At 55.2% G+C, this 23,768-nt stretch overlaps 7 protein-coding genes across 7 annotated transcripts; 2 read left to right on the top strand and 5 right to left on the bottom strand.

Annotated features, from left to right (window-relative positions):
- Positions 1–37: 37 nt before the first annotated feature.
- Positions 38–4,234, bottom strand: MYCGRDRAFT_107267 (uncharacterized protein; the record flags this gene model as incomplete). Its single annotated transcript, XM_003856291.1, has 2 exons — positions 38–4,080; positions 4,133–4,234. The coding sequence occupies 2 exons, from the start codon at positions 4,232–4,234 to the stop codon at positions 223–225; spliced, it is 3,960 nt and encodes a 1,319-aa protein (XP_003856339.1).
- Positions 4,235–4,710: 476 nt separating this feature from the next.
- On the bottom strand, positions 4,711–6,719 carry CYP-69 (putative P450 monooxygenase; the record flags this gene model as incomplete). The annotated part of the gene is made up of 4 exons (XM_003856290.1): positions 4,711–4,950; positions 5,003–5,119; positions 5,176–5,266; positions 5,318–6,719. The coding sequence occupies 4 exons, from the start codon at positions 6,595–6,597 to the stop codon at positions 4,924–4,926; spliced, it is 1,515 nt and encodes a 504-aa protein (XP_003856338.1).
- Positions 6,720–8,380: 1,661 nt separating this feature from the next.
- Positions 8,381–10,549, bottom strand: MYCGRDRAFT_66265 (uncharacterized protein; the record flags this gene model as incomplete). Its single annotated transcript, XM_003856289.1, has 2 exons — positions 8,381–8,872; positions 8,939–10,549. The coding sequence occupies 2 exons, from the start codon at positions 10,547–10,549 to the stop codon at positions 8,381–8,383; spliced, it is 2,103 nt and encodes a 700-aa protein (XP_003856337.1).
- Positions 10,550–11,587: 1,038 nt separating this feature from the next.
- On the top strand, positions 11,588–16,080 carry MYCGRDRAFT_98537 (uncharacterized protein; the record flags this gene model as incomplete). The annotated part of the gene is made up of 4 exons (XM_003857282.1): positions 11,588–12,139; positions 12,194–15,180; positions 15,239–15,693; positions 16,040–16,080. The coding sequence occupies 4 exons, from the start codon at positions 11,588–11,590 to the stop codon at positions 16,078–16,080; spliced, it is 4,035 nt and encodes a 1,344-aa protein (XP_003857330.1).
- Positions 16,081–16,701: 621 nt separating this feature from the next.
- On the bottom strand, positions 16,702–18,238 carry MYCGRDRAFT_89466 (uncharacterized protein; the record flags this gene model as incomplete). The annotated part of the gene is made up of 3 exons (XM_003856288.1): positions 16,702–16,758; positions 16,852–18,111; positions 18,233–18,238. 3 exons carry the CDS (start codon positions 18,236–18,238, stop codon positions 16,702–16,704), a joined length of 1,323 nt encoding a protein of 440 aa, XP_003856336.1.
- Positions 18,239–19,208: 970 nt separating this feature from the next.
- Positions 19,209–21,584, bottom strand: MYCGRDRAFT_102491 (uncharacterized protein; the record flags this gene model as incomplete). The annotated part of the gene is made up of 3 exons (XM_003856287.1): positions 19,209–20,320; positions 20,375–20,967; positions 21,500–21,584. The coding sequence occupies 2 exons, from the start codon at positions 20,939–20,941 to the stop codon at positions 19,370–19,372; spliced, it is 1,518 nt and encodes a 505-aa protein (XP_003856335.1).
- Positions 21,585–21,841: 257 nt separating this feature from the next.
- Positions 21,842–23,762, top strand: MYCGRDRAFT_53203 (uncharacterized protein; the record flags this gene model as incomplete). Its single annotated transcript, XM_003857283.1, has 1 exon — positions 21,842–23,762. The coding sequence occupies one exon, from the start codon at positions 21,899–21,901 to the stop codon at positions 23,672–23,674; it is 1,776 nt and encodes a 591-aa protein (XP_003857331.1).
- Positions 23,763–23,768: the final 6 nt, after the last annotated feature.

Raw genomic sequence — 23,768 nt, 5'->3', positions numbered from 1 at the left:
AGTCCCCAACATTCCGCGCAATTTTCACGGCACATCCTCCGCGCGGTGGGCTGGGAGTGTGCTCTTTGGGCGGGAGCACGGACGGCAGGTACCTAGCACGATGCATTCGCGGATGGAATATGTCTGCTCCGAGGAGCTCTACCAAGTCCTCGACACTTCAGAACTGCGCCCTCTTTAACAATCCACCTCGTCCTGCGCTCATTGATCCTGGTGTACGCTACCTCATAGGATGTAGGGGTACTCCTTGCGCAAGTCCTCTGGCATCCCATTTGGATAGTAGTCCCCCAACGCCTGCAGTTTCAAGCGGTAGAACTTGTCCGCCCTCACCCGCTTGCTTTCGCCCCTGGCCTTCCACGTGGCGTAGCTGACGTTGGTGTTCGGGCGAGGCTGGTTGAAGTAGTCCAGCGAGTCGCGACGCAGGACCTTGGCTTGCTCCATCTTCTCGATGAGGTCCTTCAGCTCATCTGGATCCTCTGGCTCTTCCTCTGTCACCTTCTCTGGCGCTTCCTCTGGCGCTGCCTCTCCCTCTCCCTCTGGCTCTCCTTCCTCGGTGACAGTTGTCTTGACAGGAGACTGCTTAGTGGCATGGTCTTTTTCGATGGTCCGGGGACAGTTTTTCTTGGCCGCACGTCTGGCTTGCCACTCCGAGTGGCCCTGTGGTCGAAATTTCGGTACCGTGAGGTTGCTCAGACCGAGGACCGGGAAAGCCTTCGCATCATCATCATTCAGAGCACCGGTGCCCATCAGCCCTTGGAGCGCATTCCGCTTCTCGTGGTACTCACGTGTGAGATCCTGCAGCTTCACCGCCAGCTTCAAATCGAACGTCTGTGCGAGCTTCTTGCGAATCTCCTCACGCTCAAACCAAGCATCCGTCAATGCTGCTCTGGCCTCCTTCTTCTTCTCTTTGAGTTCGGAGCGCTCTTTGCTCTTGACTGGCGTTGCCTCGACTTTGCTGATGGAACTCATACTCGCCTCTGCGGGAGTCGGGAACTCATCTTGGCGCCACTGATCATTGACGGGCTGCTCCAGATTGGACCCCTTCACCTTAGCGACCTCCTGGTGCTGACGTTCATTCGGCGACTCAAGAATGTCGATGAGCTTTGCAGGCTGTGCTCCAGCCGAGGACGCACTTCCACTGGAGATCAGCGCATCGAAGGCGGCTTGAGCATTCTTCTTCGGTAATCCAAGACCTGGTGGTCGTGGTGGAGTAGCTTTGTTCTCGATCGTGGGCGGGTTTGTGAAGAGGTCTCGAGCCTTCGCATCGATTTCTGTGCCCGCAGGCGTCTTGATTGGCACAGCAAGGGAGGTGCGCCGGCGAGTGAGCGCCGGGTGAACGCCTGGGAGAGCCTCCTGAGGAGGTCGGAAGAGCTTCAAGCTGTGCGGTGCTTGGGGCTTGTCTTGAGAACTGAGAAATGGAGTCTGCGCAACGGGAGCTTCCCATCCACTGCTCTGATAGGGATTAGATGACATTTGCGAAAGGTTCGGCGTAGAGGTGGTGTGGAAAGTGTTCATGAGTGCCGCTGGCGCTGCTGAGAACGATTGCGTCGCAGTTGTGCTTGCTGCGAGCAAACCTGCGTGGTACGAGGCTGCCGCAAGTGAAGCTGCTTGAGCGGGTGCTATTCCGAAGGATTCTGATGCATAGTGCACAGAGTTCAATGGCCCTAACGTGGATGCCTCTTGCATGAACCACTCTGGGAGAAAGCCATTGAGTGCAGGTCGTGGCGGACTGTGTACAGTCAACGACGCCAGCTCAGAAGCTGGTACGAATCGTGGTGGACCGTACGGTTGGGCGTCGAACAATCCTTGCACAGAAGGTCTCGCTGGAAGTCTGCCGGTAGGCGCCATGCCAAGTCCAGGGAGTGCCGGGACGTGGAAGGACGATGTCAATGGTAGTGGGGTGGGCTTCTGCTGGAGCAACTGGGTTTGGAACGCAGGTCGATTCACAAACTCCACTGCCCCCTCTGAGGAGGGCTCCTGGCTGGAAGGCTTGGAAGGCACGAAGAACGCAGGAGCAGTCGGAGCTAGGCCAGAAGTTGGATGTTGTCGTGGGGTAAGTGGTGTGTCGTCGCTTATGTCAATGGGGTTCGGCGGTGGTTGTTGAGTAGCAAATTCAGTGCGGACTCCCTTGTCGACGCTGGAAGCACGAATGCAGTCGTCCCGGCTGATTGGGCCTCCGATCTGCTGCGCCTGGACCTGACCTCCAAGGACGTTGTCCTCCTTCGCGGCATCGGCAGCATCGGCATCTGATGGCTCTGTTTCAGGATCGTGGCTGCTCAATTCTTCCAGCACAGCACACCTCAAGCAACGCTTGTGGTCAAAAGAGGCTTCAGCAGACTCATGCGCCCATTTCCAACACTTCAAGCATTGAAACATCTTCAGACCACTCGTCGATCTGGCGTGTTTCGGCAGCAGATCCAACTGCTCTGAAGACTTTCCAGCGACTCTCAAGGCTTTCAATACATCCTTCGAGTATGTAATGACGCTGGCCTTGGCCTTAGAAGTCGGCACACAGCTTTCGTGATTCTCAGGCACTTCGGTAGACTCATGCGCCCATCCATCATACTTCAAGCATTTGATTGGCTTTGCTCTATCATTCGACTTCGTTTGATCGGTGAATGACAGCGGGATCAATCCACAAGTCTTCTGTAGACCTTCCAGCTCATACAGAGACCATATGATGGGGGGCGCCATGACTTTTTGTGGCTCCTTGTGAACGTCCAGACGCGAGTTCTGTTCGGCTGATCCCTTTGAGACCTTGTGATCTTCCACGGCCGCTGGCGGACCGTCTTTCTGTCCAACGATGAGGTTCGATGGCTCATGCTGATAGCTTGACGACTGGCTAGAGACAAGCGAGCTCTGTCGCATCGGTGCAGTGCTTCGGTCGGTCGTACGCCGCTGTGTGGCTTCCATCGACCTCCTCAAGTGCGGAGGGATGATACCTGTCTCGGCTGGTGTTACCGGTAGAACCTCCTTCGAAGCTGGCGAGCGGAGGATCTGGTCCAGCTTATTCTGAGGCACGACTTGCGTCGTCGGCTTTGTTGTGTATTGAGATGGGCCCTGATGCTGCTTCGAACGCTGCGCAGGCAACTTGAAAGTCCCGTTCTTCTTCACTTCAGCCATGAATAGCTTTGCCCGTTCCAAGGCGCCTGGTCCAGCAAAGGGATTGACCGGCTTTCGAAATTGTGTTGGCACAGCCTCGCTTGTTGGCGCCTTGTCTGCAGACATTGGACTCTTCCGACTGACATTGTCTGGAGCAGCTGCAGCCCTCATTCTCAGGTGCGGTGCCCGCGCGTTGGGGCTTTGCTTCGTATTGCCGTTGACTTCGGCAAACACTCTTGACTTCGAATTGCTGATTGACCCCTGTTGATTCTTCTGAGGCTGACCTCCGGGATCCATGTTTTCAGTCTCAGTCTTGCCAATTTCGTCGCCCGCGTCGAGTGGCTTCTGCCAGATCGTGCTGCTTCCCTCGACTCCGTGTGCCGCATTGGTTTCGGCTTCGCCAACATTTTCTTTTCCCTTTCCCTGAGCGTCTGCCAGTGCACGCTGTTCGGCAATCTTACGGACGTAAGCCTCGGCGTCCTCTAGTGACTCGATGATTTGATGCTGCTCCTGAGCTTCTGGAGACCGTTCCGTATGCGTGGTGGCCTTCTCGGTCGTCGTGGTTTCAGCTGCCATAGAAGTGACTTCCGCCGATGTGTCGTGGGCACATGTTTCTGCGTGCGTGTCGGCGTCGGGTGCCAGGGCGGCTTTGTCGTGGACGGTAGCGAGCTCGGTAGCCAGATGATCGGTTCCTGTGGCGTTTGCTTCTGCCTGCGTATCATGCTTGGTGGCATAAGTGTGCTCATCGGTATTAGCATGGTGAGTGATCTCAACGTGCTCTGCAGCCTCCGGGCGAGCCAGGAGCTGATCCCTCATACACGCCCTGAGGAACCGCGCCGTCCACTCGAACAGCACCGTTTGTGCCCAAAATAGTGCGATCCACGCCACGGCGAAGCACCAGAGAGCGATGATCACAAAGAGAGTGATGATGACAACGGCGAGTCTGATCAGGAGCGCTACAGCGAGGAGCGCGCCAACGACCTAGGCCTTCTTGTTAGCAAGATGATGTAGAACATTACATGAGCGAACGTACTGGAAGCATGTGGTCTTGTCCCAGCTGTTGAAGTATGCCGCCGATTGTGGCTTCATTCTCGACAGCGCCCGCTGGTGCATGGTCAAATGCGGTCGTCTCCATGACGGGACGGTAGTCGGTGCGAGATCTGCAATAGTGAGCGGTTCCATGCGGCGAATTGTGTGGTCGAAAGAATAGCGGTGGTGGTGTTGTTGTTCTGCGAGTCGGCGTTTGCTGGGTTTGTTTGGGAAAGGCACGGAAGACGGGAAGTGAGAAGGCGGCGATGAGGAGGTTCCCGATCCGAAGTGTTGGGATATCTTTCTTACCTTATATATCACTTTCCACTTACTCACATCTTTAGTATCCTCCGCATGTATATTCACTCCAACACGTTGTCGGATGGTGCCATTGGCGTGCAAGTGAGCGTGCAGGTGTCGAGAAGGATCAGCTCCGTGGCCGTCCAGAGAAGCGTGCAGGTAATTTAGCAGGACGGCCAAGTAGTCGTGCAGATAACTTAGCAGGACAGTCAAATAGTCGTGCAGATAACTTGGCAGGACGGTCAAGTAGTCGTGCAAAAGACTCATCAGGACAGTCAAATGGTCGTACAGGTAAGCATACATTTCATGCTAAGTTGATGTGCAGATGAGTGTGGAGTGTCTGCCTTGTAGAGTGACACGGCACGGCGCCCAATGCCCAACTCTCCCGCTCAGATACCTTGGGTTCTGAGCAATCATCGCCGCATGAGTTCCGCCCGATGGCTTGGACTGAGCAGCTTGAGCAGAAAGGGAGGTTGAGTAGTTGCAGGGCATCACTCAATGGTCTCGCTTCCGCATGCCAACCTGAAAGACCGAAATCAGTATGGGTCGCCAAATTGAGGAGACGTGCACTCACCTCCAAGCCAAGCGGCTTCCTCAAGAATCCCTCGCGCGTCTCCAGCTCGTCCTGATGCAATTCAAACTCATATCTCCGGAAGACAGTCGAAACGATGAGTGCCAATTCCATTTCAGCCTGAGGGAGACGGATCAGTATGGAAGTGTCACGGTCTATATGATCCTCCGACTTACCACATTGCGGCCGACACAAGCACGAGGACCATAGGAGAAAGGAATGAATGCAGACTTCTGCCTCTCGGTAACCTTCTCCCACCTTTCTGGACTACTCTGTCGTTAGCAAGGTCTCGAAAGTCCTCGTCCAGTCCCTACTCACCGAAATTCATCCGCATCCGGACCCCAGATCTCCTTGCTATGATGCATGACATACGCCGGAACACTGAGAACAGTACCCTGTGGGAAGTGGCGTCCAGCAACATCAAGACCATCACCCGCCGGAATCTGTCGAGGAAGCCCCTGGCTACTGGTGGAGTGAATGCGAAGCGTCTCCTGGATGACCATGTCGAGGTACTTCAAGTCCTTGACCTGGTCGAAGGTGGGGACATCATTGCTCGGGAGAGCTTCATCGAGCTCAGCCTGGAGCTTCTTGACGACGTTCGGCTTGGTAAGACAGTGGTAAAGTAGTGCGCAGGAAGTGTTGGACGTTGTGTCTGAGCCAGCGATGAGCTGAGTGAGAGCCTCTGCCGTCAGCTCAGCACGGCCGAGCTTTTCGCCATTCTCATCCTTGCCCTCCATTAATCGTGCCAGGAGATCCACACGGTTGATCTCGCCCTTCTCCGCCGCAGCCAGTCGAGCGTTCACACGCGCTGTAGCAATACCAGCCAAGTTCGCAATAGCCGCCATTCCTTTGCTGAAGAACGGATCCGGAAGGTACTTGGCATATGGCTTAATCTGCGGCCAGCATCCGACGGCATTCGAAACCTCTCCCCTGCGGTTCAAGACCTCAATCGCCGGGGCATAAGTTGGAGGCCCATCAGGTGTGAGCTGGACTTCTGCCATATCAGCACCTCTCTCAAGCATGCCAAACGGAGCACCGAACGCTAGATCTCCAATGATGTCAAAAGCGACATAGTTGAACCAGTGGAGGGCGTCGAATCGAGCATATCCACCGGAGCTCTTCTCACTGAGCTCGTCCCACCTCTTCGCGAGAAGTTCGAGGTTGTGGTGGATGTACTGCTCAAATTGGCCAACACTTTTCGCGCTGAACGTGTGAGAAACAGTCTTTCGCTTCCGGGTGTGCTCGGCTCGGTTGCGGGTGTTGAACAGACCACGCTGGATCGAGACAAAGGCATCGTAGTACTCCGATTTGAGAGTTCCAGTGCCGTGGCCGTATACAATGGGAATCGCCTCTGGATCCGCGATGGAAACATGATTTGGCTGGACTCGAATGAATTTGCCGTATTTCTCATGCAGTTTGTGAACGGTGAGATATCTGCGACACCGCCGGCATTCGTACATGTACCAGAGAGTCGTGAATTTTGCCAGGAATGGACCGGGAACATCCATAATTGACCAGTTCCGGAGAAATGGCAACACAAAGTACAGCACTGGCAGCACGACCAGCGCCCATGGCGTGAAAAGGACGGATAGAAACATCGTGCTCAGTTGTCAATGGCTGTCAGAGGGCGTGCGATGGTGTTGTGTTGACTTCACGCCAGTGTGAAGGTCAAGAACCGTGGAAAGGAAAAGAGCAGACAGCCATCCAAGCAGGGCAGAAGGCCAGACCAAGTGAGTATACCAGTTGTTCTTTATACAAGGACAGTGGACATCCGCGATCGATGACCGAGCTTTTAAAGTTCGCTGCCCGCTCTACTGGGACGCCATGTGGTTAGCATAATTGTACTGAGCTGGTTGGTCCACACCGTGCTTGTGGACCAAGGCTAAGGATGAGCACTGTGGGTTGCCGTGGGCCCGGCCCCCTGCCACGGCCAAGGATGTCGGCTCCTTCTCAACAGGCTGTTCGGCCTTTCGCAGGGAGCTCAGAAATGCTCGCAAACGCTACAACGAGCATTGGACGCAAGGTACCGCTTGTCGTAGATGGATTGCGACTCAAGCTACTCCAAGTGTGCGGAAGCAAGAGAACAAATGCGAAGTCTATGTATACCTCCTATGGTTTACCACAGCCTCCACAGCATTCCCACAAATCATACTCCATGTCCTCCAAATCCCCGCAAGTTCCGCCCACAGCATCCGATACGACTCGGCGAAAGCTCGCGTGATTCGTCTCCCGGAAGAGACAGTCGGGAAGTTTTTGCTCTGCCGGACTCTGAGCCGAAGTATACTTTCGTTCACCATGCCAACTCCGGGTTCGAGGTCGCGTTCGCATTGTTCGAGACGACGAAGGCCGAGAGGTCGGTCTAGCATGATCTGTGCGACGGTGCCATTCTGTACATTGATGATCTGGTCGGTCCTCGGCCACAGCACAGATACTGCGACAGCACCTTGCTACCATTCATCTCACTTTGATACGCAAATCTAACACACACGCATGGACCCAGATGGCTTCTCGATGGCCTTGCGAGGAGTCCTCGATTGGGCAGCGATTGAGACATTCGTTCGGGAACTACTGGAAGTACGTAGTCTTATGCACGGAGGATATACAGAGGAGAAACCGACGTTGATATGTCTGGCAATCTGCCATATACTATCAACTTCATGCAAGACACATGGACATCGTCCGAGCAACGATTGCGAGCATATGAGTGAATCTACTGGACCGCAATGTCAACGTCTGCCCGGACGCTAACGGCTGTACGTACTCCAATGCACGACGGGTTACAGATGAGAGACCGACGTTGGATGTCTGACAATTTATCGCTGATGGGATGCTGCCATTTTTACAAGCAAGACATGTGGACAATGGTCGATTGATCTGCCTGCTCTATTGGACGTCCTGCCGAACCTTCGTCCGGACACTAATGGAAGTACACAGGCCAATGCATGAACGGTATAAATAGAGAAACCGGCGTACAGTATTGAAATACATGTCTTGCTTGCCGGAGATCTTCAAGGACGCGTCGTACATGTGGATTAGTGGGACATGCTGTTAGGCGTACGGGTAAGTTAGCAAGACACATACCGAACATGGCAAATACTCGTACGGATAGATTTGCAGGACATGCTATTAGGCCGTCAGGTAAGCGTGAGGCGAGCGTGCAGGTAATTGTGCAAGTATTCATCCAGGCAAGTCCGCTCTGGTAAGTCAATAGGACATGGCAGATAGTCGTGCAGATACCGTAGCAGTCCACGCAAAACAGGCGTACAGAGAGGCCTGTAACGTCTCGAGAGCAGGTCCGCTTTCGCAACGTCCGTTTGAAATGGGTATCTTGTGTATATTGCAAGCCAGCTCTTTCGCATCCATCCGGCTCTCCTCGTACTCTTATTGCCCTTCCTTGACAGCCCTCGATCGATCGATCTGCAGCTTTCCGGTACCTTCACTGATACTGGCCATCCTCGCTCGACCACTACTGTCCATCATCGGTACATCCACTATTCCGTCCTCTTCCTGCTTCTGATCGCTTTCCCTCCCTTCATATCCGATGGGTACTCGACATCGCTCCCGGCTCTTCTCGTCTGCCGTCCTCCAAATGACCTCTCTGACCTCAATTCCGACTTTCTGAATCGAATCCATTGCCCAGATGACATCAAGATGCTCGTATCCTTCGATCACTTTTTGATGCACGACCCTGACATGCGGTTCTCTGCCTCGATCAAAGCGCCTCAGCAAGCGCCTCCCATCCACCAAATCGTCCTCTCCACAGACCCATAACGCCAGTGGTGGAAACCGCTCATCGTACCACGCAAACTTCCCACGAACCGTATCATGATGTCGATGTCCAGGTTGCGGGCAATGAAAGCTTGCCAGGTTTCGCTGTAGCTTCCTTCGTCCAGATGCCGCCGTATCGGTTCTGTGCTCAGCGTAGTGCTTCTTGACGACCTCATCATCTTCCTCGTCCTCCGCATCTTCCATCTGCCCCTCCTCTCTCGTCGACAGAATGCACTTCTGCTTTGCGAAACCCTCTTTGCCCAGCCACCACCGCATACTCTCCGCACTGACATACACCGGCGCAGACTGAAACATGCGATTGCGCAAGTCCCTCTCCCACCGACTATCCGACCACCCGAACAGGAACGAGTAGACATGATAACCCATCCAAGCAAACGGTGCCGCGGGCAGAACACGATGCGCAAACATCATGATCGGGATGAAACTGTGTATGCCAAACACCATTCTGAACATCGCCGGAGTAAGGATCTGCATGAACTGAAAATACGCCTTTCGAATCAACGGGCCCGAGTACGCCGCCGGTGCCAGTGCACAGAACACGGAAATCTTCCTCCCCAGATCCGGGCACTGTTCCTTCGCCAACGCCACAAATGTCTGCGTCGTGCCCTGCGAGTGCGCAACGAGCGCAAGCTTCGGGAAGCCCGTCTCCGACAGCACTCGCTCGATCAGTGCTGACAGATCCATGACTCCCATTTGGCGGATATTCCAAGCCCACATTCGTGGATCGGTAGGCGAGAGGGAGGCGTGTCGAGGGTTGAAGCCGCAGCGATTATTGCCTAGCCAAACGTCGAAGCCTGATTTGCAGAGGTAAAATGCCAGGCTGTCGTCGGAGTTGGAGCAGAAGGCGAGAGCGGACTGTAGGAGACCATGCATGAGCAACACAGGGTATTTGGGCTTACTATTTCCGTCGCGGGGATGGTAGACATGCCAGAGCTCGATAATGAAACCGTCTTCGGTTTGGACGTTGAATACCTCTGCGTCAAGACCTACGCGGCGGGCGTAGTAGGCGATGGAAGTGCAGAGGGGATCGGGACCGCCTTCTGCAGGAACAAATTCGCCGTCTCGAGGCATGCCTTTTTCGCCAGATGGCGTTTCGGAGCCTCTTGCGTGCTTTCGTCTCGACCATTCCCTCTCTGCTGCTTTTCGCTCTGCTCTTCTTTTCCTCTCCTCCGCCAAGAACGGCCGGTGCTTTGCGACGCCTTTCGATCTTACCACGCTCCTGATACCCGTTACGATCGCACCCAGAACGATTCCTAACAAGAACAACAGCGACAGTACCGACGACGTCGCGCGGAAAAATAGACACTGTAGCTCCCTCATCCTAGTCGGCGGTCCATACAGCGGCAGAGGTGGGAATAGCGGATGCGTCCTTGAAGGCGGGAGTGCATCTCCCAGCGGGACACCTGATCCTTCACTCTGCTCGACATTGCAATCATCAAGCTTGACCTTCTCTCTGCTTGAATTTGGCTCCGAAAGAGCTTGTGCTTCGCCACCTTCCCATTCGTCTTTGAGGCGATTGAGCTTTAGAGCTTCGTCGACAGGAATAGTAGGCAGACGTTTGCCAGAGACGGTTTCGATGACCGGGTCCAGAGGCGTGATAAAGATGGCTTTGGCGGCTTGAGTACTGCCGGTAAGAGGCGTCTCTTGTGAGGGATGGAATTGGGCGAGATGTTGAGCCTGGCGAATGAATTCGGAAGCCTTTTCCTTATTTGCGTCGTCCTGTGCATCGGGAGATGTCTCTAGATTTTCTGTGTCGGCCATGTTGTTTGCATGCTATGGCGAAGATGCTCAAATCGCGTCAGCAGTTTTGTAACATGTCGAAGTACGAGAGAACAAAAAGAAGTGGAATTGATGACAAGGAAAGGTTAGTTGATAGGACCATGCTCGTCGCTTTTTCTAGAACCAAGGCAGGACGTGGTTGGGATTGGGGTGGTCGTTGATCAGGGCAGACAGATTGAGCGTTCGAACGGATCCACCCAAGAAATGACCTCTTTGTGACATTGTCATCTTAAATTCAAGGCAGGATACTTGTTGATCTCGCCCAGGTCTTCTGCAAAGTCTCACACAGCGCCAGTCAAGCCGCCGCGTGGAAGTCTTCCCACATGGCAATGAATTGTGAAACTTCGTCAAAATTTCCTGGCGATGACGAGGATAGATTGGCATGGCGGATCGTCCGGAAAGCATGTGAGTGGCTGCTGGACAGGGCAGGGATGTTGTCTCGTGGAGCGTGGTCTGGCATGTGACAAGGCCGCCATTCACTTTCACATGCGACACTAAGAAAATAGAGCAGCATGTGGAAGTGAATCGTTGTTGAATCTCATTATTACGACGGTGGATTGAAGACAAGTATACAACTTGGACAGTCTACCTACGAATATGCCCTGGTACCTTCTGCTTCGTCAACTGGCCTGTGCCTATTTGAAAATCCTCCAGCAGGAGCTACCTTGACCCGTACATTGCCGGACATGCGTGTGGAAGCAATGACTGATCTTAATGAGTCCTTCAATTGCCTTTCACTATTCGTGTACTCATAAGGTATTCTCGATGGAAAACCCGTGGTGATGATGTGCTGTCTCCATGAATACGTGCCATCAATACAACCCCACTCATCAAATCCCGATCATCAATGCTGCCAGGACCTCGGCCCGGAATCGCCGAGCATTGTCCAGGACTTCAGTCTTTCAGCTAGTGGAGTGAGACGCGCGAGACCTTTGCGTGTGGTATTCCTATTCTTATCGCTACCGAGCACCGAGTCCACGGACGCGCCCAGAGCACGTCAGGAACGATTGCAGCCTCATCATGGCCTACGAGGTCCCGCAGCAGGGCACTTTGAAGCGCAAGCGGAGAAGACGCGAAGACAAACCAGCCATTTCAGCACGGTTATACCTCGACAGCAGCTTCAAGGGAGAGATTGGCGTGCTTTCAGAGGATCTCGTCAAGGATCTCTTTCCAGAGATCAAATTCGCATCAGAAGGCTTCCACGCAGCTCTAACACCATGGACACCAAATCCCTCCGCGGCCGAGTCCAAGTGGACGATCCTCCCCTTCCGAGCTCAAGGACCAAACGAGAAGCCTTTGCCTACTTCGACAATCCGATTTCCTGCCTCTGCTGCTGGTACGCAGAGCTTCGTCCGAATCGTCCAGCTCCTCTCGCCAACCAAAACTCTCCGGCAGAACAGCGCGGTGGAGGTCAAGATCAGTGATGTGGTTCCTCTGGCGCTGGACACCGTCTTCGTGTCTGTAGACGTCGACGCTGTGCAGAGACTGGACGAGGCGAGCAAGAGATATAGTGGTGGTGCCGTCGCCAATAATCAGACGCAAGGTGCGAGGAGACCTGGCAAATTGAGGATCGTGCAGAATGGACAGGAAGATGAGACGAGCATTGAAGTGGACACTAGAATGAAGGGTCTGTTGAGAGAGGCTGTACAAAATGTGCAAGTCGTTCATGTGGATGACTTCCTGCCCATACCGCTCTCGCACCCGCTCACTCACACGACCGCACCGCCGGCCAAGATACTGTCGTGCGAGCCGGTGTCGCAGGGTGTGATCACCTCGACGACCAACATTGTGGTGGTTCCGACCTCGGACAATAAGCGATCCAAAACGTACAGCAACAAGCCCATGCTGTCGCCGCGGCTCGACGAAGATTCTGGAGAAGAGGAGGACACGGGTAATGAAGCCTTCTACTCGGCCACGGAGGAGAGCTATCCAGCCAAGCCCGTGGTGACTTCGAAGTCAGTCACGGACATGTCCAACACGGATGATTTCAATGACTCGAGCGCTGAGGAGAGCAATCTTTCGGACGACTCCGATGACATGATTTCATTGGCGAAGCCAGGACTGACAGAGGGACCATCCGGGCTGACTTCCGCTTTGACCTCTGCTACTCCGCGACCGCTTGGGAGTCGCACCACTGGCATTGGCACGCCGGGGTCTGTGTTCTCCAATTTGACTTCTACCACTATCCGAGGAGGACACTCTGTGCGTAGCAAGGTGTTCCGTGTGCAGGGACTGTATGAACGTATTCCGAATGAAATGCTGCATCCGAAGCCACCAGTCGACGAGGATGAAGAGGCGCGAGTATATGTGGATGCAACTGCGCTGGCTAGGCTGGGATGCTTTTCTGGCGACTGGGTCCGGATTGAGCCTGCCCAGAGTACCGTGCTTCCTCTGATGAGTGCGTTCGAAGGTCTGGCCGATGATTCTGAGCAAGTCTGGCGTCCTGCGAAGGTATATACGCTCCCGGAGGGCATGTCAAAGAGACCACCTCGATATCCGGTCAGCTATGGCCGCAACCGCAGGGACAGCATTTCTTCTTTGGCGACCAACACGAATTCTTCGACGGCAGCGACGATGTACCTCTCACCTGTCTTGCTTGCCAATCTGAAAGAGCCGACCAACATCAGCATGTCCGCAATGCCGAAGAAGCAAAAGCCAAGCTTGAAGCGACCAATCACTCCACGCCCTGGATCTTCGGGTGTGCTTCCGCCTACCGCGTCTGAAGTCACGTTGAGAAAGATCGTCACGCCAATCTCGACAGAAAGGTCGTTGAACAACACTTTGTATGCGAATCTCAAGCAGTACTTCGAAGAAAGGCAGCGAATCGTCAAGCCGGGAGATGTCATTGCTATCCAGATCGATGAGTCCTTGGGTCGATCTATCTACGAGGGCGAAGTTGAGCAGGACGGCAGCAGTGCAGGAGCTCTGTTGTCATACATGGGCGGATCCGAGAACACCTCTCGTGGGACCCACGCTCTGAAGAATGTAGCCTGGTTCCTTATCGAAGACATCAACGTTCCACAATCCGACGACTTTGACGCACCCGATGCCGAGACATGGGGCAACGCAGCCTCGATCGATCCTACGCAGATGACCATGCGCCAGTCCGGGGATGATAGACGCAGACTTCCGCAGGCCTCTTCTAGCACCTGGCAATACTACCTCGGCGTGAGAAGAATGCAGCCGAAACAGGTCTCCGCCAGCTCTCCAACAGGCATGCCGGAAGCCGCTCCGCCGTACATCTCACCCTTGCAGCGGCGGCTGAGAGAGCTGATCTCAGTGTCGATCAGTCCTCGTGCGGTACATTTGGGTATGCCACCGTTGACTGTGCTTATCACCTCGACGCAGCGCAATATTGGCAAAGCTCGCACCGTTGAGAAAGCCTGTGCTGATCTAGGGATCCACTACTTCTCCGTCAATGCTCACGACATCGTTTCTGAAGGTGGATCTGGCGTAGATGTACAAGCTGCTGGGCTTCTTGAAGCCCGCTGCGAGAGAGCAATGGACTGCGGAACTGACTTCACTGCCATCTGCATTACTCATTTGGAAGTCTTGAACGCTGAGCGGGCAGCTGCATCGTTGAAAGGCGTGTTGGAGACATGCCGGGTGCTGATCGCGACAACGACCGATCTTGACAAAGTCCCTGATTCCGTTCGCGGCTTGTTCACGCACGAATTGGAGATGTCTGCACCGGACGAGGGCGAAAGAGAGGGGATTCTACGAGACGTGGTGACCGAATCAGGAATCCCACTCGCATTGGACGTAGATCTCAGCTCGATCGCAGTCAAGACTGCCGCCCTAGTTGCAGGAGATCTCGTAGACGTTGTCGATCGTGCCATCGTGGCCAAAGCCGAGCGATTGGAATCTCTCGCATCCACCAAATCCGGGTCCAGCAAAGGCGCCATCACAGTCAAAGACATCCAGCTGTCTGGTGGAGCGGGCGCAACATCCGTCATACCAGCCGACTTTGACGCTGCTGTCGACCTCGCACGCAAGAACTTCGCCGACGCCATTGGTGCACCCAAGATTCCAAACGTACAATGGTCCGACGTCGGTGGTCTCACCAATGTCAAAGACGCCGTTATCGAAACCATACAACTTCCCTTGTCCCGTCCGGAGCTCTTCGCCAAAGGCCTCAAGAAACGTAGCGGTATCCTCTTCTACGGCCCACCCGGTACTGGCAAGACGCTTCTCGCCAAAGCCATCGCCACGGAATTCAGCCTCAACTTCTTCTCAGTCAAAGGACCCGAATTGCTCAACATGTACATCGGAGAGTCGGAAGCGAACGTCCGTCGTGTGTTTCAACGTGCCCGCGACGCGAGACCTTGTGCTGTATTCTTCGATGAGCTGGACTCTGTTGCGCCAAAGCGTGGAAATCAAGGTGATAGTGGTGGTGTGATGGACCGTATTGTCTCGCAATTGCTGGCAGAATTGGATGGCATGAGTGATGGAGATGAGAATGGCGGTGGGGTCTTCGTCATCGGCGCTACGAATCGACCGGATCTGCTTGATCAGGCTCTTCTCCGTCCTGGTCGTTTCGACAAGATGCTGTATCTTGGCATCAGCGACACTCATGAGAAGCAGGCGACCATTCTGCAGGCTCTGACCAGAAAGTATGTATCTCTGCGTCCACTATACCCTGCACAAGCGCTGACCGCAATTCAACAACAGATTCACCCTCGATCCGACCCTTTCGCTCTCGCGAGTAGCACAGACCCTTCCATTCACCTTCACCGGTGCCGACCTCTACGCTCTCTGCTCGGACGCCATGCTCAAAGCCGTAACGCGCTCTGCTCGATCTGTCGACGCCCGCGTAGCCTCCATCAACGCCGCCCGCGCCACCCAAGGACAGAGCAAGATCTCCGTCGCTTATTACTTCGACCACCACTCCACGCCTGCCGATACTGATGTCTTGGTTACAGAAGAGGACTTTATCCGAGCCAAGGGCGACTTGGTGCCGAGTGTCAGCGTGGATGAATTGAGACACTACGAGACTGTGCGGGACACATTTGAAGGCAAGACAGGAAAGAAGGCGGAGAAGAAGGCGATCGAAGGACCGCAAGTACGGGAGCAAAACGGCACGAACGCTCCAATCCGTCTTCCCACACCATCGAATGGCACTGGAGGTACGAATGGCAGGTTGAGTGAGCAGAACGGTTCGGTGTCCACGCACTCTTCCGAGCAATCCCAATCGTCCTACTCCAAGCGGTCAAAACTGGTCGACGCAATGAAACGCCTGGGCAAAGCTGCGAATGGGATCGGGCCAGGCAGTGGAGGAAGCAGTGCGGGAACGAACGGTTCCGGAGCGTATACACACCAACTACCCAGCGCCGCGAGCCATACGAGTCCGCCTGCGCAGCTCGCCGATGGAAGTGACGGTGCCTCTGGCGCGGCGAATGATGAAGACGAGTACATCATCCGCACTGACCGCATGACATTGAACGATGGGATGGGCGGCTCTGGCATGGTCAGGCCCGCGGGTAGTCGTGCAGGGAAAGGCAAGGGCAAAATGAGGCAGGAGAGTAATGGAGACGTGGGCGGCGGACCGGTACGTGGTTCGCTGCAGAAGAATGGTGGAGCGGAGGAGGAGGATTTATATGACTGAAGGCGATGAGGGATAACGATTCCCGGGAGGATTCCGAACATCTAGCAGGAGCTATGATGAATGTGATGTACAAAGGGGTTGTGGTGTGGAGGTGCCAAAAAGAAAGCGATCTGTTGGTAGATGTGGACGGAAAGCGTGGAGATACAGGTACCCACTCCCGCGAAGGATGAAATCTCTCACGCCTCTTGCTCCCATGGTCAGTCTACTCCCCTGGAACATCCTCCGCGAAGTTCGATCAAAGTCTCTCGCAGGGTCGATTGCATTAATTTTCCGAACTTTGAAAGGCTTGTTCGCAAGGAAAAATGAAATGCATGAGCATCGAATCGCAAAAGTAGGCAAATAGATTCCAAAGCCGAAATAAGCACAATGTGGTATCTTTCAACTCCTATCCCATCCCATCCCATCCCGCATCATTTCCATTACCAAACGCCTGGTCTTCTCGCGAAACGCCAGAAGATCTTAAAAGTCATATCGCGTACCGTCCGCGCTCGTATGCGGCTACTCATCTCCGCTCGTCTCGGTCGATTCGTCATTCGGCGTGTCCTTCTTCGTTCATATCGTCGTAGTCGTCGCTGTTGAGGCTTCGCTAAGACCGCTTTCAAGCCGATGTTGTCCGACATGGTTTCGTCGTTTCCACATTCGCAGACCGCCGGTGTCTGATATGCTCATTCAATCATACCATGACACCCCTCCCAGCCAAACTCTCCCCAAGACTCCTTCTCAGACCCAACCCACTTCGTCCCGCCTCCCTCGCGCACCCTCTCAACCCTTCGTCAGCAGCCAGCTGCCCGGCCTCCAACCGTCCTGCTTCCTTGCCCAAGCCGTATCCTGCGGTAAAGCTCAACGCGCTGAACACAATCACCACGCCCGCGGAGACGAACCAGGTAAGGAGCGTGGGGGTGATGTGCATGTCTTCGCTGCTGGGGGTCACGCCGGAGCGGCGGGCTTTCTTGACGGATCGCCGTTCGCCGCTGGAGGATCGGATGATGGGTGCTTTGCGTTTTTGGTCGGAGGTTTGGTGGCGTTGAGAGGAGGTCGTGGATACGGACGCAGAGGCGGTGGAGGTGCGACGGAGGGTGGGGTGGAAAGTCGGTTCTTGGAGGGCAGGTGGAGAAGGATTTGGCAAGGCTGACTCGGGCACGAGGCGGAAGGTGTTGATTTGGTTGCTTCGCGGGGGTTGTTGTGCAGACGAATAATTCGCTGGCCGCTTGGATTCGGATTTGGGGAGGCCTCGTGCTGCTGCAGCGACGGACAGGAGACTGTTTAGACTTGCTCGGAGGACCTCTTCATGTTCGGCTGCGGCGTTGAAGGAGGGCGACAGAGGGTTTTGAACGACATGACTGTGCCGTCTGTTATCCGCAAAGGGAGGCAGAGAATGCCTAGCAGATGTGCGGCGTGAGTTGGTGGGTCGCGGTGCTGGAAAGTAAGAGCCAGGAACCGGTTGACTGGTCGTTCGGTTCATCGCACTTGGTGGATGCGAGAATGCGTTCGGTAGAGGTGTGAAGCTCGTAGCCACATTGCTGATAGGATAGTTGATAGCCGTGCGATTTTCGTCGTCGTCGTCCGACAGCATCGGTCCACTTGCACCAGACGCCGCTGGAGTGTTGGCATGCTCCACACTGGTATTCCTGTATGCCTGCATTCTAATCATCGGCTCATCGCCCGAGGACTGCATGACTTTGTCCGATTCACTTTCGCTCTCCTCGTACTCTTCCTGACTACTTGTGGCGTCCGCGCTCCTCGTCCGAGTAAAGTTCAATGATGTTGGTGCTCCAAGTCGGATAGCTCGACGTTGTCCTGTCCGGGTGTTCGACTGTATACGTAGCCCGGTCGTCACGATCTCATCTCCGATAGACGATAGCGACGATGAGGAAGGTTGCGAGGAGACATCTATCCATGAGTCGACTAGGTCGTAGATGTCAGTATAAGGATGATACAGCTGGTAATACGACAGTGCCATGGTTATGCAGGACAAGTGTGGACGATAGATGTAGCGATCGGCAAGGCAGGGGCAAGGTGAGGTCGCTACACCCGGGACAGACAATTCGACTGCCACATACCTCCATCTGAACGTGTCCGCCTGTCAAACGACGTCGACCGTGATGCCATGGGGGACGCGTGACTTGGACGTGAGATATGATCGAGAGACTGCGCGTGGTGTTGCGGCGACTGAGGGTAATTCATCTTGCTGGCTGACCAGTGTCGGCCTCGAGCTCAGGATATTGTCGCAATCGGTCGGAGCGCTTGTTGATAGAGCGTCGTCCAAAGATGGCCGGGACTACTCTTCTGGTGGATGTCTCGGACGATAGAGGGTCTATCCTTGGTCGTTGCGGGGGTGGACCAGGGCACACGGGGCAATGACGAAGTGTAGTCGTGTCGCTGTCGCCAGGACGTAGGAGGAGTCTCGTTCTGTCGCTTTGGAAGACGACTCCCAAATCGGCGTTGGTAAAGACAGCAACGATGTGGATGTGGTCAGGTGTCGTTGCGGTGTGAGAGCTGATGTCGTGTGAGTGGGGGCTGTCGCGGGGTATCGTTGATCAGCAGTCTATCGCCGGGCTTGAGAGATATGGCGATGCTATATCATTGCGGAACATTCATTGCAATATTTCGACGAACAGATCCAAGATACAGGACGTCGACCGAAGAGTGGTGGAGGATGAACGGGAAGAGGAGGCTCGGCAGCGAAGTACACGTCTACATCCTCCCTGGTCGTCCTGCAGGAAGGGGAGTGATAGGCCCCGGCTCTTGGAGAAGCTCTCTCCCTTGACTCGTCGTGCCTTGATATTCTGCGACAAGGGTCAACGTGCATGATCAAGCACATGATTCAATATCGTGAGCGTGTGGACGGGAGAGAGTTCGAGGGAGTTCGCGAGGGAGTCTAAACATATGATCAGCAGGCGTCTGCCCGTTTGAGGCTGAAGGTCATGCTGCTTGGGAATGTTGGGCTAGAACTAGCGCAACGGCTTCAAGAGGCTTGTCGGGGATTTGATGGCGGCAGGCGGAGAACGTGAGAGCAGCTGAAGACGGAACGAGAATGTCAAGAACGAGCGCCAGGAAAGCGCCATTGGATTACTTGCTATCAGAAATCCCCTCATGTTCAGCCATCAACGCCTTGTGTATGATACATCGAACTTTTGGTCGTGCAGTGTCATCGTGGTATCGCTCATCTCTCAAGCCAACTTTTGTCCGCCAGTTCTCTAGAAAGAGATCTTCTGGCCGGAAAAGTCGCCGAAGCCACCACGGTTGGTGGTCTGAGGGCGACCGCGTCCACCGCGATCACCTCCACGGCCACGGCCGCCGCCAAATCCACGTCCACCACCACGACCGCCACGGTCGCCGAAGCCACCACGTCCGCCGCCACGGCCACCACGGTCAAAGCCTCCGCGTCCACCGCCACGGCCACCACGTCCGCCGCGGTCACCACCATCGTTGCTGCGCTCAGCGGCGTAGTCAAGGCGAATGGGGCGTCCGGCAATGTCGGCACCCTGGAGAGCGGTGAAGGCAGCCTGAGCCTCCTCGATGGAGCTCATCTCGACGTAGCCGAAGCCCTTGGGGGCACCAGTCTCGCGGTCGGTTGGGAGACGAACGGCCTTGATGGTACCGTGCTCCTGGAAGTACTCAGTGATGGCGTTCTCATCGGCGTCGAAGCTGATGTTGCCGACGAAGAGAGTTGCGGCGGGAGCGTTGGTGGTGTCACCGAAGCGGGCGGCACGGTCGTTGCTCTTGTTACCAGCACCTGGACCGTCGTTGGTGCGTGGGGTGCTGAAGTCGAGGCGGAGCTCACGTCCGTCAAGCTCGGCACCGTTCTTCGCCTCGAGAGCCTTCTTCGCGTTCTGTGGGTCGGAGAATTCGACGTATCCAAAGCCCTTGCTACGGCCAGAGTCGCGATCGGTGATGATTCTCACGCCAGCAAGCTCGCCGAACTCCTCGAACTCACGAGTGAGCCACTCCTCATCCACATTCCAGCTGATGTTGCCGACGAAGAGGTTGCCGGTTGGGGCAGACTCGTCCACGGCATCGGTCTTGTTCTTCTTGGTGGCGTGTGCTGGCTCGGCCTCGGCCTTGCGCTTCTTGCTCTCCACTGCCTTGGGCTTCTCTTCCTCATCACTGTCGCTCGAGTCGTCGGAATCGTCGGAGTCGTCGGAGTCCTGTGTTGAGGTCAGCATTGCAGGCTGGATATGATGTGGGATGAGGGAACGTACAGCAGCGGCAGCCTTGCCATTGGCCTTGGGCGCCTCGGCCTCCTCATCGTCAGAGCTGTCGCTGTTGGAAGAGTCATCCTCCTTGGCGGCACCACCCTCAACGACCTCAGAGTCGGACTCGGAACCGTCAGAGTCAGAGTCGCTGTCAGCCTTCTTGGCAGCAGCAGCAGCACCCTTGCCGTTGGCCTTGGGAGCCGCGGCAGCCTTCTTCGGGGCAGGCTTCTCAGAGTCTCTAGCAGAAGAGTCGGAGTCCTCGTCGCTGCTCTCAGCCTTCTTGGCAGCGGCACCGTTGGCCTTGGGCTTCACCGCAGCCTCCTCCTCAGAGCTGCTCTCGGAGCTGGCGCTGGAAGCATCGTCCTCGCTCTCCTCGTCAGAGGAAGGCTCGGGTGTTGGCTCCTTCTTGGCCTTCTTCGACTTCTTCTCGACCTTCTTTGCGGTCTCTTTGGCAACCTTGGTCTTCTCCGCTGGCTTGGTGACACGACCAGCCTTGACCTTCTGGTCTGCTACTGGCTTGCTGGCCTTGACGGGCGCAGCAGCGGCCTTGCTTTGCTTCTTGTCCTTAGCCATTGCTGAAGGGTCTGTGATAATTGGGTCTGCCGGACAAAGTCAGTACGAATGTCAGCTGAGATGTGACTTGCAATCTCTCGATGTGACGTGTGTATGTCAACAGTCTGTGGCAGATGCCTCTCGTCTCAGAAACCCAGCAGTGCGGAACATGAGTGTTCGGTACCAACAGTAGCAACAGTAGCAGCAGCAGCAACAGCCCACGAGCGACAGAGTCGCCACAAAAAGCCCTCAGAAGATCGGTAACCCCACTGGACAATCACACGAGGTGTGATGTCTTGAAGAAGCCCTCAGATTGAGATTTGCAAAGCCCACGGACGAAAATGCAGAATTTTCGTCTTTGCCCACTGGTCGCCGCGAGAGAAGGCTGGCAGTGTTCCCACAAGCGCCGAGTCGTGCGAGCGACGGTCGAGATGCGACAGCCCACTGTGTGCCCGCCCTGTCGGGTCTTGCGATCTGATGCGACGCCCTCGAGTGATGTGTGAAGAGCACTCAAGCGAAATGAAAGACTCGACCACGAAGCTGTGACAGCAAAGTGATGGAGAAGAGGAGCCAACGAACCGAAAGTTGTGGATGCGCGGGGGCGCAAGAGTATTCAGATGATCAGCAAACGATGCTGACGGTGGTAGAGGATGTGGTGGTAAAGGTGCGCGAGTTTGACGAAGCGATGTGGGTGAAGAGAAGAGAAGAAGGTCTTTTTCTTCCGCTCCAGCTTTTTCAGCTCGATAGCTAGCGCGGCGGGTAAATTTTCAGCAAGCTTCCATTGGGCTGCCAAGCTGCAAAGCCTTGATAGGGTTCGGCAGAAGCGGACTTAATGCCGTCGCTCTCCGGCGCGACGAACCGCGGTGGACACTTGGAGAGACCGAACACATACTCGTACTCGAAGCGGAAATCGCGCACAGATTCAGATCAACAGGATGAAGAGATAGCACTTATTCACCTCTCATCCGCCACGCCATCATGGCTCCCTCACACCGACCTCGAAAGAAGAGGACCGCCAACCTCAACAGCTCCAATGGCACGGTAATCATCGACGGAGCAACAACACGGGAGAAGCCCGCCTTCCCTCTCGTAGCTTTCTTCTGGCCAGCCAAGGGCACTCAAACGCTATGGGTCACCATGCCATGTATCCTCATGGTCGTCGGTCTCTTCAGATGGTGCACTGCCATGTGGCCTTATTCCGGATTTCAGTCACCTCCAATGCATGGCGACTTCGAGGCGCAAAGACACTGGATGGAGTTGACGACCAACTTACCAATGACACATTGGTACTTTCATGATCTACAATGGTGGGGACTGGACTATCCTCCTCTGACGGCCTACCATTCATGGATCCTAGGACAAGTCGGCTCGTACATCAACACCTCCTGGTTCGCGCTCTACCTCTCTCACGGTCTGGACGATCCGGACCTCAAGGTCTTCATGCGGGCGAGCGTGTATGCCTCGGAACACTTGATATACGTCCCGGCGTTGATTGTATGCGTCCGTCACCTGTCGAAACTCCACCACATGAACCCGTGGGAGGCTGCCATCGCTGTGACCGCCATCTTGATGCAACCAGCTACCATCCTCATCGACCACGGCCATTTCCAATACAACACTGTCATGCTGGGCCTTTTCGTCGCAGCCATCTCGAGCATGCTTGCTGGTCGAGCACTTTGGAGCTGCGTCTTCTTTGTTGCCGCGTTGGGTTTCAAGCAAATGGCTCTTTTCTGGGCTCCCGCTGTCGCCGCTTACCTCGCTGGCAGCTGTCTATTTCCGTCCATCAAGATCGGTAGGCTCTTCGGCATCGCACTCGTTACATTGGCTTCTTTTGCATTGCTGGTACTTCCTCTCGCTCTGGGCACGTATTACGATGCCGCCCGCGACGTTGCCCTTCCATCGGACATCACCCTCCCTCCTGGCCTCTCAGTCTTGCCGTTCGAGCTAAGCGAAAAAGCTTGGTACTCCCCATACATCGTGCAACTCGCGCAATTGGTCCATCGCGTCTTCCCGTTCGCTCGCGGCCTGTTCGAGGATAAGGTCGCCAACATCTGGTGCGCCGTTCACGCCTCCGGCCTACACAAACTCCACCAATATGACCAATCTCTCCTCAGCCGCGCAGCGCTCGGCTTGACACTGGCGTCCATCATCCCGCCATGTCTGATCATTTTCCTCCGACCCAAGAAGGAACTAATTCCCTGGGCCTTCGCCGCAACCTCGTGGGGTTTCTTCCTCTGCTCATATCAAGTCCACGAGAAGAACGTTCTCCTCCCACTCCTTCCCATGACGCTTCTCCTCGCTACCGAGAGTGGCATGAAACCGTCGATCAGAGCATGGGTCGGTTACGCCAACCTCATCGCCAACTGGACCTTGTTCCCACTCCTCGCGAGGGATCAGCTTCGGATGCCTTACCTTGTACTCACGTCACTCTGGGCATACCTCCTGGGCCTACCTCCATTCTCCATCAGCGCATACACCCACCCCGCGAAGGAGGGTGGCGTCAACATCCTGACGAAGCTGATCCATCTCGGCACATACGCAGCTGCACTGGCATGGCATGGCGCGGAACTCTTCGTACCTCCGCCGGAGAATAAGCCTGACTTATGGGTCGTGGCGAATGTCTGCATCGGGGCCGGCGCTTTCGGTCTCTGCTATTTGTGGTGTCTGTGGAATCTCGCCGTGGACAGCGGTCTTTTGAGTTTTGTAGGCGTTCAAAAGCAGCGCGTTCTGGCGAGCGAAAAGAAGACGCAGTAAGAGGCGTAGTCTGTGGTTTGTGGGGAGTACTCTGCATCCCCAAAGAGCTGTACACTATTGTACATGTATAATACAATTCTGTCCATCCACCTTC

This window comes from Zymoseptoria tritici, chromosome 1, assembly GCF_000219625.1.
Source record: "Zymoseptoria tritici IPO323 chromosome 1, whole genome shotgun sequence".
NCBI classification, from domain to species: Eukaryota; Fungi; Ascomycota; class Dothideomycetes; order Mycosphaerellales; family Mycosphaerellaceae; genus Zymoseptoria; species Zymoseptoria tritici.
The sequence above is the reverse complement of the archived record's forward strand: the minus strand, read 5'-3'. Positions and strand labels throughout refer to the sequence as shown.